Here is a 14,919-nt window from a genome sequence, read left to right as displayed (position 1 = left end):
AAAAAACCAGAGAGGAAGAGAGAGAGAGAGAGAGAGAAAGGGAAAGGGAAAGACGTAACAAACGAAAAAGAGAAAGAAGCACAAAGCAGGGAAATGGGGCAGAAAGAAAGAGCAAGGATGGCAGATGCTAAAAAGTTGTCAGGTTTCGCAAATCCGTTGCGAAAAACACGCGTGGGTGTGGAGTCGCGCAGCTGGAGGGGACTGAAAAACAACGCGAAGCAAGCGGAGCGTGATTTGCACGTCGAACTATAAAAAAAAGATAGAGGGAAGAACAAAAAAATAACAAACGGGAAGAAAAAGGTATCGATCGAACCCGTTTAACCACAACGTTTTCGTACTTTTGTCAGGGAGAACCGAACGCTTCTGGCATACGGATAACACGCTCGAGTTGTCTGCGAACGATCGAACGATTATTAATTGGACAACGAAATTCTTTTGTTCGTGTGTTTGAATTTAAGTTGGGCAATAAAAGGTTAATACGAAATACCTTGGTGTACCTACGGTATGCATAAATATAAATAAAATAACATAATTATAATTAACAAATGTTTGTCGAGTGAGCAATTAAGTTTTAATTATATAACTTCAAAGTAGCGTTTATCTGGTGAAAAATCTTTGGTAGCTGAACCATAAAATTGAACTCGCGTATGCGCTCCATTTGTCTAGGAAAGAGATAGAGGATAACGCTTCTCGCGGATTTCTGTTGGCGAGAGGAATCTCAAGAAGAACTTTGCGTTGAAATGAACGAAAATAATGTACAATTTCTCCTTTTCACGGCGGCGCAAAAAATTCTTAATATTACGCGGGCCAGCGACAATATTAAATTAAAAATTTCATCGGGCTACGTAACAAGAATTCGAGCAACCCGTAGCTACGATTATTCCTCGGATGAAGAACGTAGATTGAGAATAAAATTTGTTTCATTCGCGCAGCCGTAAGACAGCTAAATGTAATGAATTAATAATTGGAACGTATGTTTAATAGTGTGGAAAATACGAAATCGATTAAAACAATTAGTCCCTCGCGTCTCTATACTCCTTCATCGATTACAACGTTTAAGAGGAAAAAGGGTACTATTAACTGGACCAGAAAATTGGACTATTGAATAATAATGAACTGTAGAAATTTAACGAAGTATCGAAAGTATTATATTTTGTTGAAAAGTTCGGATTCGTTAGTCTGTGGAATTGGAATAAACAACAAAAGAAGCCGTTCCTTTGGTACATTCGATAACCTTATCAAACATTCTTAACTAAGCTAACGAAATAACGATCGATAGCCAGTTAAATAAACTGAAATAAGTGCGACCAATTAATCGCGAGACTTTTGTCGATTGTCAGAAAAATAATACCAATGAAAAAATGATCGAGTATATTTTTGAAAAATTTACCACGGAATAAAGCCAGTATGTAATTCAGGTTTTAGTCGAATAATCGATACGTTAAAAGACATTGCCGTGTAGATCAAAACGCGCGTATTTATTTATTCATTTGAACGAGGAAGAGCAGCTGAATCTGTAATAGATGGACGTGAAACGGAAATACGAAATTGACAGAATTCAATACTTCTCTGTTAATTACGCTAACAGGCAGGCTTTTAAAGAATGTTAAAATTCATATCACCGTAACGTTCAAACAGAGTTCCCACATACCCTTGTTATTAATTGCGATATCTACGCAAATATAGATATATATACTCAATCATCCAGCGTATAACGGTCTATGAGAGATATTTATTAACACTGTAACAACACGATTAAAAAGTAATTACATGGCTGATGTTCAAACATATAATCTCGTTCGCCTCTTTTGAAGATTATCGTGCTCTGTAGGGAAACGTAAACAAAAAATAGATGTTCTATTTGGATTTCCCACGAACTTTCAACAAAAAGGGAACATTCAAACAGTTCCCTTTTTCCCTTTTATTACCATTCATAAATAACCGGACGCTTTGGTCGATTTGCAACAACAAAATATAAATTGTACCAAATTACCCTTTAACGAACCCAATATAAATTTCAAACGCCTATTAAATAGCGTAGCGCTAATATATTTAACTGTTAATTATAATTTACCGCTTACATAAAATATTGCTTGCGTTAATACAAGTATCAAAGACAGTCACTTTCTATCGGTTTATCGCCTCGAAGAAACTCTTATACTTCAACGATATAATTCGTTACAATTGCGGACGGTTCGTGGTTTCTAAGAATAGCTGAATGGAAGATAATTAAAAAAAAAAAAAATGGAAAACGTCGAAATTACGTCGGTTTCCGTGATTTTACGAACATTCATGTCGTGAATTTTTCGATACGAACCTCTTTGAAGATGATTTGTCATTCGCGTATAAAACGTTTTATTTCTGACGCCGGACTTTAATTTATCGACAATAAAAAAGAGCTTCGGTAATATTGATGGACGATCCCGTACAGTTCGGTGATAACAAATAACAGACTAGTTAGCGAATAATGAATGGTATAAAAGGGATTTGGTAATATTGATCGACGATTTGGTAGTTTGATGACAACAAACAACGGACGAGTTACAGAATAACGTCAAACTTCCATTTTGAAAACACGTTTTATAGCGTGCATCGAGATAACCGCGAATTTTTATTCGCTGACGAATTGATACCGATGAGAGATAAACAGCAAGCGAGCAAATGGAATCCAGCATAATTGTGCTAAATCTGATAATTACCATCAATTATACTGTCCAATAATCCTGCAATCGGCGTAATTAGCATCGATATCGGGAAAGGAAAACGGAAAACAGGGGGGAGAAACGGATCGGTGCCGAATGTATTTTTCTTCTTTCGCGACCGCTCGTTTTGGCGGAGTATCGATCGATCTCTTCGACGTTTCTTCCATTGCAGCCGCTGCTTTTTCCTCTTTCCGCCTTTCATTCTCTCCTATAAATCACTGTCAGATCGGCTGGACGAAATGTATCTTCTGGGTCGAATAGGATTTTTGGTTTCGACGTCAGTCGTCGTCCATAGAACACGGAAGAATGAAAAAAGATGGTCGTGATACAGTTCTGGCGTCCACCGTGAACGCTGGCTTTGTCGAATTTCCTTCTTTTCGTAACGTTCTGCTTGCCTGTATTTTGCGTCATGATATCGGCTCGTCCCGTATCCCGGAAATCGTGCGAATCAGTTCCAATCTCGCTTATAGCCGCCGTTTCCTCTTCTCCAACACGATCACAATCCTTTGTGGCGGAAAGGCGCGCAGAATTGGAAATTTCGCGAATCGTAGCGATACTCGCGTTCACGGTTAGTCGTCGGTAGTGCGACGAAGTGGACGCAACGCGTCCCATACGACTCCGATAAATCTCTGTGACTCAATTTTCTACGGGTAATATTTTATCACGCGTAGTACTTCCCTTTCTTTATCGGCGTGGTCGATTGCCAATCACCAGCGGCGTGCGTAGTTGTTATTCGTTGCTTGATTAGAAAAATGAAAAAAGAAACGGTAGAACAAGAAAGGAATGTATGAGGAGAATGAGAAGTAGGAACTGGTAAAATGATTATGGTCTATCGTGGATCGAGCCGATGAAAAATTTCATATCGTAATCGAGCACCGGTACCTGTTCTACTGACGGCTGATATCGATAATACTCGTGCGCCAGAGGCATTGATAACGGTGGCTGATACCGTGCAACGAGGGAAACGTATTTCCCTGGGAAACGATCGCGCCACGTCCACGACGTCGGCCCCGCGTGCTCGTTCACGGTCGTCTCGTAATGACGGACGCACTCGATTTGGAAATTTCCGAGATTGAAACAACGCTCGTGACCGCAGACAGTCGATGTCTGTACACAGTATACAGCTACATAACTGCCAGTTTCAGCCGCGATATGACGCGCTATGAATAAGTCTCTAACCGCTCTTGTTGTACCGACATTGTCAGCAGGTAGCTTTCAACGGTTCTGCAACGCTCGTTGTCGGCCGGTCCTTCTCTGCCGCTCGTTATGACGCGCGTAATGAGAACGTCGAAATTCAGACTGATCCCTTTTAACGCTCTACTCGCTCGTCATTCCTCTAATTCGCCGTGAATATCTGCTGCGTGCGTCACGTCGCGTCGACGCTGTGCCATCGACCATATCGAAATTAGTTAGCCAGCCTTCTGTCACGTCTCTGCCATTTCGAACCACGCGCATCAATTTATTTATTTTCGGCTACCAACATAGCCGAAGGGACAGTCAACAAAGGCAATCGTCGATATGCGTTCGATCGTAACGAGGATATCGACAGGGAAATATAAAAGAAGCAGTGGAAGACGTAACGCTGTTCCAATTCCGCTTCACAACGACCCAGATAACGCGGTTTAATTGCTAAGTTACCGTAGCGCTGTAATATTGCGAACGAAAAACGAGCCAACCGTCGCGTTTTAACGATTTCGTCGTTAAACATACATTTAATTAAAACGTAAAAAAAAAAAGAAGGCCACCGTCACAAAACGTTTTTACGCCGAATTGAAAAGATAAAACGTATGAATAGCTCGGGCATGAAACCTGCAAAAAATTGTGTGCACGTGGTAGAGGGTATTAAAATAGGGGAATCGATCGATTTCGGGAGATTCAAGAACTTACTTTTACCGACCTTAATTACGTAGTAATAATCGGAAACGAAAATACGTGTAATCGTTAATTTTTATTATCTGCCCGGCGGCTCATCTGCGCTCATCATCCCAAGTCGTTATAAAAAGAAACGAGTTAGGAGAGCTCGACCTCGTAGCACATTTTCACGTTCGGATCGCTAGGCGGACGAGGCTCCTAAAGAGCGAAATCGCCCCCTGACGTTTCTCGCTCTGCGCCAGCCAACGAGCCGCGCTATCATCCGGCCCTGGCTCTATAGTAATTAAAGTAATGAGGAATAAACCGCCCGAGGAGAATTGTAATTTGGAGGAGGGCAGCTCCTTCTCCCGACAAGCTCGTTACCGTTCTTCGGATTTCCGTCGTAACAGCTTTGTTTCGAATGAAAAACTAGCACCGGTGACGTTCGGAATTTCTTCGCTTTTATCTTAACGTTATTAATGTTGCCGCGCCGCGTGTAATTGAATACGAGCGAAAAGTGTGTACAAGCGGAGCCAGAAATCGAATAACCTTACCGAAAGAAAGTATTTGTGTGCGTATGCAAGTGTGTGTATATATATATATATGTTTATATATATGTGTGTACACATACTTATTGCGGAAAATCGTAGAAAGAAGTTGCTAATTCTTTCGCAAGTGAATTTTTATACGCGTTAAGGGACCTGCCCCGTACTCATGCATTATGAACAAAGGTTATCGCGAGTTTTCTCGGCGTGTACGCTCGCTCGCGCATTAAACGTGAAAAGGATTATTCGTCCAGGACCGGCGTAATAGATTAAACTTCCTCCTAAGAATTACGCGGCGGTAAAATTACTGTAGTAATATGGAGAACGTGAAGTATGCCGGCCTCTTATAAAAGTTTCAAGCAGTTTTCTAATTTAAACTCTCGCCGCGCTTACCTCGGTTCATTAAAACCCTATTTTATCGCGTGGAAATATTTATGTAAATAGTGATCTCCGGGCTTGTACGAACTTTCCGTCTACCGCCGATGAGGAAAAGCCTTTTATCGAATGTTGATTTAACGCGAGCCGTAAAAAGGAAAAGCCGATATTGAATTCCGTCACAAGAATGCAGTGTATTAATCGAGAGACGATTGAACGTCGACGAAGATATTAACATTAAAATTATCGACCGGTTTATATTGTACATGTAAGCATGATTATGATTCAAATATATAGTGTGCGGTACAATATATCGTCGTTTATTTACACTTTGTGTACGAACAAGCGAATGCATAGTTTTGAATATACAAATTCACAATTCAATTTCTGCGGTCTCAACTAACGATGGGAAATAAATTCTTGTAACGTATGCAATCGTTTCCTTTGTATATTCAGAATAAATTTCACGAGCCAAAGAAGGAACATTTGAATGCAATATAGAAATAACATAGACAAAACGCACACGCGTGTCCGATTTTAATTCTTCAGCCATCAATTTCTATTATTTAAAACCGATAGAAACGGTTAAAGGGGATAACTAGGGTACTTGCATTAATTATCAGAACTACTCGATTAGCCGAATTATCTTCTTCCATAATCTACTCGAATAAACGAGATCCTATTGCATAAAGTAAAATAATACCTACATATGTATAATGATAATTTTATCGCAATAGAAGTTAATATTAATTTTGCCATAACCTTATATACATATTTTTAATGTGAATTATAGAAACAAGCGAACCTAAGTTTGTTAATCCTAGTGTTATCAATCGATGAAGATTTTCACGAAACTGCGTTATGATCTATCCTTTTCAGGACACCGGCAGGCTTGGAAGACGTTAGCAAGTATCCGGAGTTATTCGCAGAACTATTGGCGCGTGGATGGTTGGAAAAGGACATTCAGAAGTTAGCAGGCCTGAATCTCATTCGTGTGTTCAAAGCGGTAGAGAAGGTAAACGTCCTACGATAAAATCATCTTATATATACCCATAAGTATGAGCACGATACAACGACAATTGATCTAAATTTCGAAGAACTATACACATATATGCGATTCTTCGATCTGAACCTCATTGGAACCCTTTGACACGAAGCACCTATTGAGTTGGCAACCAAGTGATTGCGGATTTTGTCATTAGGTGGTATTGACAAAATCCGCAATCATTTAGTTGCCAACCCAATAGATAGGCTAAAATCTAATTCCGGAATCATTTTTAGTATGCGACCGAATAAAGACACGAAACATTCCAAACTAGCTGACAATTTCTAAAGATTTTAATAATGCTCCAACGATCTGTCACATTTATCTCGATTCTCTGTCAGTGTCCTAATACTTACGAACGAAGACTTACTCCTATCGCATGACTCGTACCGCCAAATACGAAGGAATCAGAAGTGAAAAATCAGTAGGACGATATCCGACTGGTAGCCTGGTCTCTGGCGCGAAATAACCGTTGGTCCTGAACCAGGTTAGCCGAGTCGACCAATATCGGATTTAATAAAGCACACAAATCATGCATTCGCCGGTGCATCGTCGAGAGAGACGGCTGGACCGCGCGTACACTCACCGACGATTTTTGTTCTCTTGGAGTCCTGCCAATCCCAGAACCAGCTGGCTCGATTCTCCACCTACCAAAACCACCATCCCTCTTCCATGATTTGTACCGATTTACCGTGTGCACGCACACGTGTACGTATCGCGTATACCGGAGATCATATGTTCTTTACCTGCGTTTTCTAACACGCTACCCTGCCACGCGATAACGTTTATCCGAGTTTCAGAGATAAAGAAACGACCGACGGAGGAAAGTAAGGCAGAAAACCGACAAATTTGCGATCAGGGATATTTGCAGAGAAATTGAGACCGAGAGAAAATGACGACTTCTCCGAAGCTTATTTAGGAATTTCGATCGTGTCGTTCGTGAAAGCTGTCAAATTTGTCACATGTAGCTACGAGATTTATTTCTGTTCCATAATTCAGTGATATTCTCGGTGTTTGTACATTTCCAGTTGAAACTTGTACGCAGGTACACCACTTCCTTAATTGCATTTATAAAAATATGAATCTACATAAACATCGAGACACTATCTATCGTTTGTAATTTATAATATCGAGTAACGAGTCACATACAGTTTTCTATGTGCGACAAGCAAACGAGTAGAAGATAAATAATTCGTATAACGTCCCGACGTGACAGGTAAAATCGCTTTTCCATGGCGTATCTCTCCCGTTCTTTTGACGTCGTATCGCGTTCTCTACGTTTCGCTACTGCATCGTAGAGTCCTCGCATAACGGAAAAGCCCAAAGTAAACTAATTCGCTGTATGAACAACGTGTACCGGAGTATGTTTTAACAGAACATTAGTGGAATTACACAAAAGCGTGTAATGCGGGAAATTACGCGTACAAATAGTGTCGGTTATTTGACAACCCTCGACGTGGCCGTCACTGAAATTATAACGATAATTTAATCGCGATCCTCTCACCGTCCACACAACGAAACACTGGCCAAAGCGGATTTCGTTAATACGCAAAAGTAACGTGGAACACGGTGGTAGAGTCAGGGCGATACGTTGAAAACTGACAAACGATTTTACCTCGGCGAACGAAGCGAAACGAATCGCTTGCTTTTCGACGAGATTCATGAAGGGGAAAGATGAGAGTTTCCATCGATCCAATTAAACGTTTCGCTCGCGGAAATTTGTACTAGACTCCGGGAAAAGCAAATTATCCGCACAATGAAGCACGGTTTCCAGCAGAACGATCACTCGTGTTTCGTTAGAACACGGTTACCTACGAATGCAACTCCTTGGACCTGACAGGTGACGTTAATTCATACATCGACGTACAAAACGAAACAAGCTTCATCTGTAAGTACGTGTTCCTTTAAGCACGTACCTATATCTGTCTCTCGCTGTGTTACCAAACATGTCACAAACGACAATGGCTTGAACGATTTTAATTCTCTGCTCCTTGTTGCGAATAGATGTTTCTCCACGTAGAATCCACCGGATTTCGGACTGTTCGTTACCGAAAGCGAGAATTGTCGTAATTGTTAAAACAATAGACGGGTCTACCGTACATCTGGGGACTCGACCGACGCACGAAACACCGTTGGTGGAATTGAATCTCAACGTTGTTCCTCTGGGGCGAGCACAAAATTCGGGATTACGTCGATCTTCTGTATCTGTTGTACCTTAGAATTCTTAGAAAGACGAAGAAACGCAGCTGCAGACGTATCGTCTACGATATGAACACCGCTCGAAGAAGGTGGTCGGGAAATTGAGACTGGTCCTGAGACGCGATTGCTTTACGAGCGGCATTGTCTCTCGTTAATTGCATCCCGAGAATCGAGGTGTGAAACACAGTTGTTTCCCGAAACAAGAAGCTTCGAGACATCGGCGAGATAAAGTCTGAAGGAGAATTAAGAGCAAACTAGCTGGCAGCGACGCGACGTAACGAATTCTGACAGAGGACGATCAAATAAGAAGAAGTTAAGTGCGGTTGGATAATTACGAGAAAGCCTTCGCGCCGCTTAATACATTTTCATGTAACCACCGGGCAACGTTTCTCCTTCTAAATCGATAAAATCGTCCAACACGTTAAAAATATACGACGTTTGGTGCGTTATCTCGCGCACGGCTTATGATCTCGAAGGTCGTAAGTCAGCGGACGACCGACGATACGTTTCAGCCTGTTCAGAAATATAATAAGAGAGCCTATTACCATCGGTCGAAGGTAAAGAAATACGGGGACGAGGCGCGTTTGATTAAAAACATTGTGAATTTATGAACGATAACTTCGACGAAACGGGTCTTGGCCCCTACCTACGAATCATCTCGTCGTCCATTAACATTTTAATTTCCCTGACAATTCTACGGAGTGGTCCACGACGGCGAACGTTTCGTGGTCGTGCACCGACGAGGGAGAGAATTCAATTTAAAGATAAAACGTACGCGGACCATGAAAAAACGACCGTGTATTACGACCGAAGCGCGTTCGTAACGTGGACGAACGATGCTTTATGACGGTGCAGCGCAAGATACGAACCACGAGACCGACGACAAAACTAGATTTGATTAGGGCAGTTGAAATGGTCGAGTGTACGCTGCAAAGTCATTTTCTTTCCGACTTTTTGAATTCTCCGCGAGCAACAGATATCGCTTCATTTTTTGTCCCGTTTATTCGAAATTTATTCGACCAAAATATTCGAGGACAAATACAAAAGACACAGAACGGTGGTTGGCACGAAATAAATGAGAATCTCGGTATTTTACAGCCTCGGTGACGTTACCGCTTCTAGTATCTTTATTTTTATCCTTCGCGTTCTCGTAGATTCCGTTCACGGGCAGATCGGTTAAAGGATAATATCACGTTGACCTACAAAATGAAACAGCGATCGCGATGTTGGAAAGGGCCTCCTCTCGATGGAAACGCGCAGACCTCGTTCGAACGAACGATTGCCGTTAAACGATTAAAAGGCAAAAACACGAGCACGCTGAATGGAGAAAATAAATTTTTAAAAAAGACAGGGAAAGGGACAGGGGGTGTAGGTGAAAAAAAAGTTGTGAACATCGGTAACGCGTTCGCCGAACGTTACCACGGCCGAAAGCTTCGGCTGGACTGTAATGGCCGTGGAAGGTTAATGGGCTTACCGAAAATTGATGGTGGCTGTACAGAGTCGCACGAAATACGTGCACCGCGAACTTTTTCCCTCGGCATCCTCGGCTTTCACTATACACCTTCTTCCGCATTCCCTTTTTCTTCTCGACCGACGATCGTGCCCCGACCGTGATTTTTCCTCAGAATATTTGCAACGCCATGCGCACCCTACGACCACGATTACATTTTCCTTCCCTGCCTTCCTTCTTTAACGTTCGCCTCCTTTCGGCTGCTCCGCCTTTCACCGACTCGAAGCACCGTGAAAATTGATTGACTGTTTCTCCGGGATCGACGATATCGAGTTTACGCGAGCAGCAAAAAACTTCCATTTACTCGAGAAAATTTGCTTTCACGTTGCTTAAAACCGTGTAATATTTAATTTCTTACGTTATGCCGCTACATGGACAACAACGTAACAATCAATCGTTTCATCCTTCGTTCCTTTTTCTATGTTCTTTCAGTTCTCGCTGACGAAATCGAAATCGAAATGGAAACAGAGTGTCTGTGTTTGCAGGTTCGAGACGACATGGCTGCGGATGGCATCGAACCCTTGGAAGAGGAAATTCCGTACGAGGATATAATCGGTCGAGATTACTGCCGTTACAACATGAAACGACTGATGGGTCCTTAGCCACTGCGAATCAGCTCCGAGGATGGTCGATGGTTGGAAAAAGGAAGAAAGGGGGCAATAGCGTAAGCAGCGAAACAATCGTCGCAGCAGCAAAGAGGGAAACACTCTGTCGAAGTGTTCCAGCTCGTGAAACCTCGCGCCAGCTTACGACGACTCGAGCTCCTCGACTCTTCGCTCTTTTGATCTTTTTCCCCGTGCCATCCGCGACTCTCGGACGCGAACGTAAGTAAATAGGCAAACTCGATTTCCTTGGAAGATTCCCGAGTCGCGAGACACGAGTATTCGCAGACAATGTCGAGTGAAGCGACTGGTGAAAGGGTAGAAGAGCTCGATCGCGCGATTGTATTTCGTCACGGTGGAACGACGTTTCTTCCTTTATAGCAGAACGAATGGCTTGTTGCGAGATAACGATGTACGCGTCTGTATAAAAGGACGAGCGTCTCTACGACTTTTGAAGACCAAGACACGTATTCTTGCGTGTCGAACGTTTAAAGATTTAAGATCAGCCATAATCGATGTGTTTAATTTACACTCAACGATATTTTCGTCGATGCTGGAACCAAAACCGCGCGTTCTAGTCAATATAATAATTATATTATGTATAAATATGTACACATAACGATCGATCTCGCGAACGACTGACACCGATCGTCACACGACGGTGACTATTACTAATCGAGTGGATGACTGCTTCAATGTGTTCTATTGTGCGTGCGTGTACGTATGCGTGTACGAGAGAAAGAGAACTAACGATGTTTGTACATATGGTACCTGAAGTCGATGAACATATTGACCCTCCTATAGAGCAAACCGACCAGACGTAATTTCATCGAGAAAAGATTGAATCGTGACGAGATCAAAAAATCAAAGAGAACGAATTAGATAAAATTTCGGTTAAGAAAGAATGGAGAACTTACGTTTCATCGAGTAGCGTTCGCCTCGGTTTGAAAGATTTTAATGGCCGGTTTGATCAGACTGTCACGGAGGGAACTAGATACGAAGTTATGCTCGAGGGAGCCTAAAAAAAAAAAAAAGAAAAACGTTGACAAAGTCAACGAGTGCGCTTCGTGGCGCACGCCACGAGAGAGAGAACTTTCCTACGATTTTGCACGATCGAAGTTGACGTCGACGTGCGCGTCGATGCGTTATCATCACAATTGACTTTTTTCGAACGCGTCTCAATTCATTGTAATCGACACATTAAGGCTCGTATATTCTAACTAACGCACCGAGTAAATATCCTTTCTTAACGATGTTTTTACACTAAACTTTTAATATAGCCAGATTTTAAAAAACGAACGAGCATGGAGCAAAAAAGATAGAAAGAAACGCGAAGAGCGATAAAAACAAGTCGAAGACGTACTATCAACTTCCCTCGTGCCACCGCAATCCATCTGATCGTTAATTTTATGTAAATCTGCGCGTCGTTTCAAACTTATGCCATTTATGTTCTGATCTAAAAAGAAACGCAAGAAAAAGAAGAAAAAACAATCGTAAGACTTGTTTCGTATCGATCGATTTAACGATCATTCGTGTGCAAGTAGTCAAGATCAACGAAGCGCCAGCCTCGTGAGTATATCCTAACATTTCAAACGTTACCGATACCAGAAATAAATCGACGGCAAATCGAAATACGGTCGTTGTTTGACTGATCAAGCTCACCTGTTTTTCTTCACTCAGCAATACCATCCTTTTTTTCCCCTCCTATGAAAATAAAACATTTTACTGCTACGATCGTTCTAATTCCGCCCGATCTTCATTCACGCATTCTGAAAAAAATTGCAAGTATCGGGCAATATTGAAAATATTAAATTCAATATAAAAGACTGCGATATATTGAAAATATTAAAGAGACGATTGTTTTCACAACGCGTTAGGAAGGATTCGCACGAATTTTTGTCGGCACAAAGAGCGGTATTCCATACCACGGAATATTATTTTCAACAATTTCAACAATCAAATTTATCGTGAATATTCTGTTTCACCGTGTGTTTCATTTTATTCAACGCGATAAATATAAACATAAACGGAGATATGAACCCATAGGGAGATTCTGTAAGCCGAGAAACAGGTTCGATGCATACGTACGAGGTGAATACGTTTAAGTATTTCAATCATAGAATCAATTTTCTCGAGAACAAATCTTCGTATGTAAAAGTTGTATTCCATATTTTCAACTTATACGTTCGTATAGGATTATCCTTTTCTGCAGTTGTACCAGCAGTTACGAGACTGTGTACGTATTACCAATTACAAGGCTCGTGGTAACAAGGGTAGCGGCGATAGAGCGAGACCGTGGCTGAAAGTCAATGCGATACAAGCAGATCGTTCAAGTAAACGTGCTGCTGTAAATCGAGTGCATCGATTTACAATTTACAAGTAACAAAGGGCAGCGCTCGTTGGTGATTCACACAGCGCGTAGAAGGCAATCAAGTGCAAAGCACACGTTGAAATCGTAAACGCGACTTGGTTTATTGGCATTTCAGGATGGTACGTGCAGTAAATTCCGGCCGGAGCTTGATTAGATTGTCGTTCCGCAGATTTGATAATGGCTGATTACCTATCAATCGAATAAATCAATCGTTCTCCTCCGGGATACAAAATTTGACGCAGCGCGGTATCGTTGCGAAAGTCGTTGGATCGTAGTTTATTTTCCACCGTTTGTTTGCGAGATCCTGTGTGTTTCCTTGTCTGCCTTGTATGCGTTATTATCTCATAACCGAAACGTCGGCATTCCCATATCTTTATACGGTTATTTCCCGTTGTATCCTGTTTTACGTCGTGCAGTAAAAAACGTGGCCTTAATTCGTCAACGTTTTAAGATAAAGGTGGAAAATACAGGAATAAAAAATGTCAGTCCGGGCCCGGTGTTCCACGAAGATAACGAGTTTTCGTCGTCCGATCGTCTAGAAGTATCCGATGGAAACTGTCGCGCGAAAGTTCGCAGAGAAAGAGAAGAACGGGAGTCCGCGAAGAACGAGAAAGGTGCGAGGCTGAAAGAACATCGTCCTTTCAGTGATAATTAATTTTTCGCCATTGGTAGGTCCCTAACGAGCTCGTTAAAAAGTTTTGACACGCTTAAACCTGGATTCGGCCATGCAAAAACCACTTAAGCTTCCTATCTCGACGGGGCGGCAGTGAATGAACAATCGATTTCTTCGTCCAACCTTCCGTTGCAAACGAAACATCTCCCTCTGTGCTCTATTGTTTCCTTCCTTCTTTCATACCTCTCTTACTGTCATTTTCCCGTGGATTTTCTCTATTCTCCGACTCCGATCTCTGCCCGGCAGTGTCGATTCTTTACAACGACTTTTGTAAGAAACAGGCGGAAGGAGAACCATAGAAGCTTGAAACAACAGGAAGGAAAATATCTTGAATACGAAAGGAGATACAAAAAGACGAGGAGAAATATCGAGGAACGACAAGAACGTGGAAAGGCAAAGCCAAAGCCACTCTGCCGTTGTATCGCTCTTGATTAAATATCCAAGTTTATGGAAGGAAGTCGAATTATAAATTTGATCCTTTAATACTACTCGCTGCGTATTATATGGAAACTAGGATTATATTTCTTGCACGGTTTAACATATTCCGCGAACGATACTTTTTCAGCTACGCTGTTCTATTCTCTGTTCGAGGATTTTTACTGCGATCGCGTATGAAACTCCGCACAAACGTAGAACCGTGTATCGCTAAATCATAAAGAACGGGGGGGGGGGGGGGGAATCACCCTGGAACGTTACGATCGCCCTACGAGTAACCAAGAAACGTTAAAAAGTTCTCCATCGAGGAAAGCTTGGTCGAAGAAAGAGGATTAACCAGGTCGGTCAGGTGTATCGAACAGAACGAAATGAAATATCGGTGGCCTGAATTTTGGCCCTCGAGCCAGCAGGAAGATGAGGTATCAAGTGGAAGACGGTGTAATGACCACAGCTAGGAGGAAATGACGCTGAAGGGGTTACGCAGGCAAACGGGCAGAGAATTAACGGCACATTTGCTCAGAATTTGCTGCACCGGCGACCTTGCTCTCGGCTTATACGATCAAGAATCAAATATCGGTTGGTAGGTTGATCGTATCCCGCTTCAGGAAGGA

The 14,919-nt window shown here is 42.0% G+C and overlaps 1 protein-coding gene and 1 long non-coding RNA gene across 5 annotated transcripts in view; one reads left to right on the top strand and one right to left on the bottom strand.

Annotated features, from left to right (window-relative positions):
• The window catches only part of LOC117155664 (dipeptidase 1), a 77,092-nt gene extending 64,607 nt beyond the window's left edge, over positions 1–12,485 (top strand). For all 3 annotated transcript variants that reach the window (XM_033331885.2, XM_033331886.2, XM_033331884.2), the window contains exons 10-11: positions 6,353–6,488; positions 10,713–12,485. In XM_033331885.2, coding sequence (XP_033187776.1) covers positions 6,353–6,488; positions 10,713–10,829 — 253 coding nt within the window. In that variant the 3' untranslated portion in view covers positions 10,830–12,485. The remainder of the gene's footprint in view (positions 1–6,352; positions 6,489–10,712) is intronic.
• Positions 1–14,919, bottom strand: part of LOC143302885 (uncharacterized) — a 210,916-nt gene that overhangs the window by 192,781 nt on the left and 3,216 nt on the right. The gene's annotated exons all lie outside the window — the stretch shown is intronic.

Source organism: Bombus vancouverensis, chromosome 6, assembly GCF_051014615.1.
Source record: "Bombus vancouverensis nearcticus chromosome 6, iyBomVanc1_principal, whole genome shotgun sequence".
NCBI lineage: Eukaryota > Metazoa > Arthropoda > Insecta > Hymenoptera > Apidae > Bombus > Bombus vancouverensis.
Note: the sequence above shows the minus strand (reverse complement) of the source record. Positions and strands in the feature narration are given on the sequence as shown.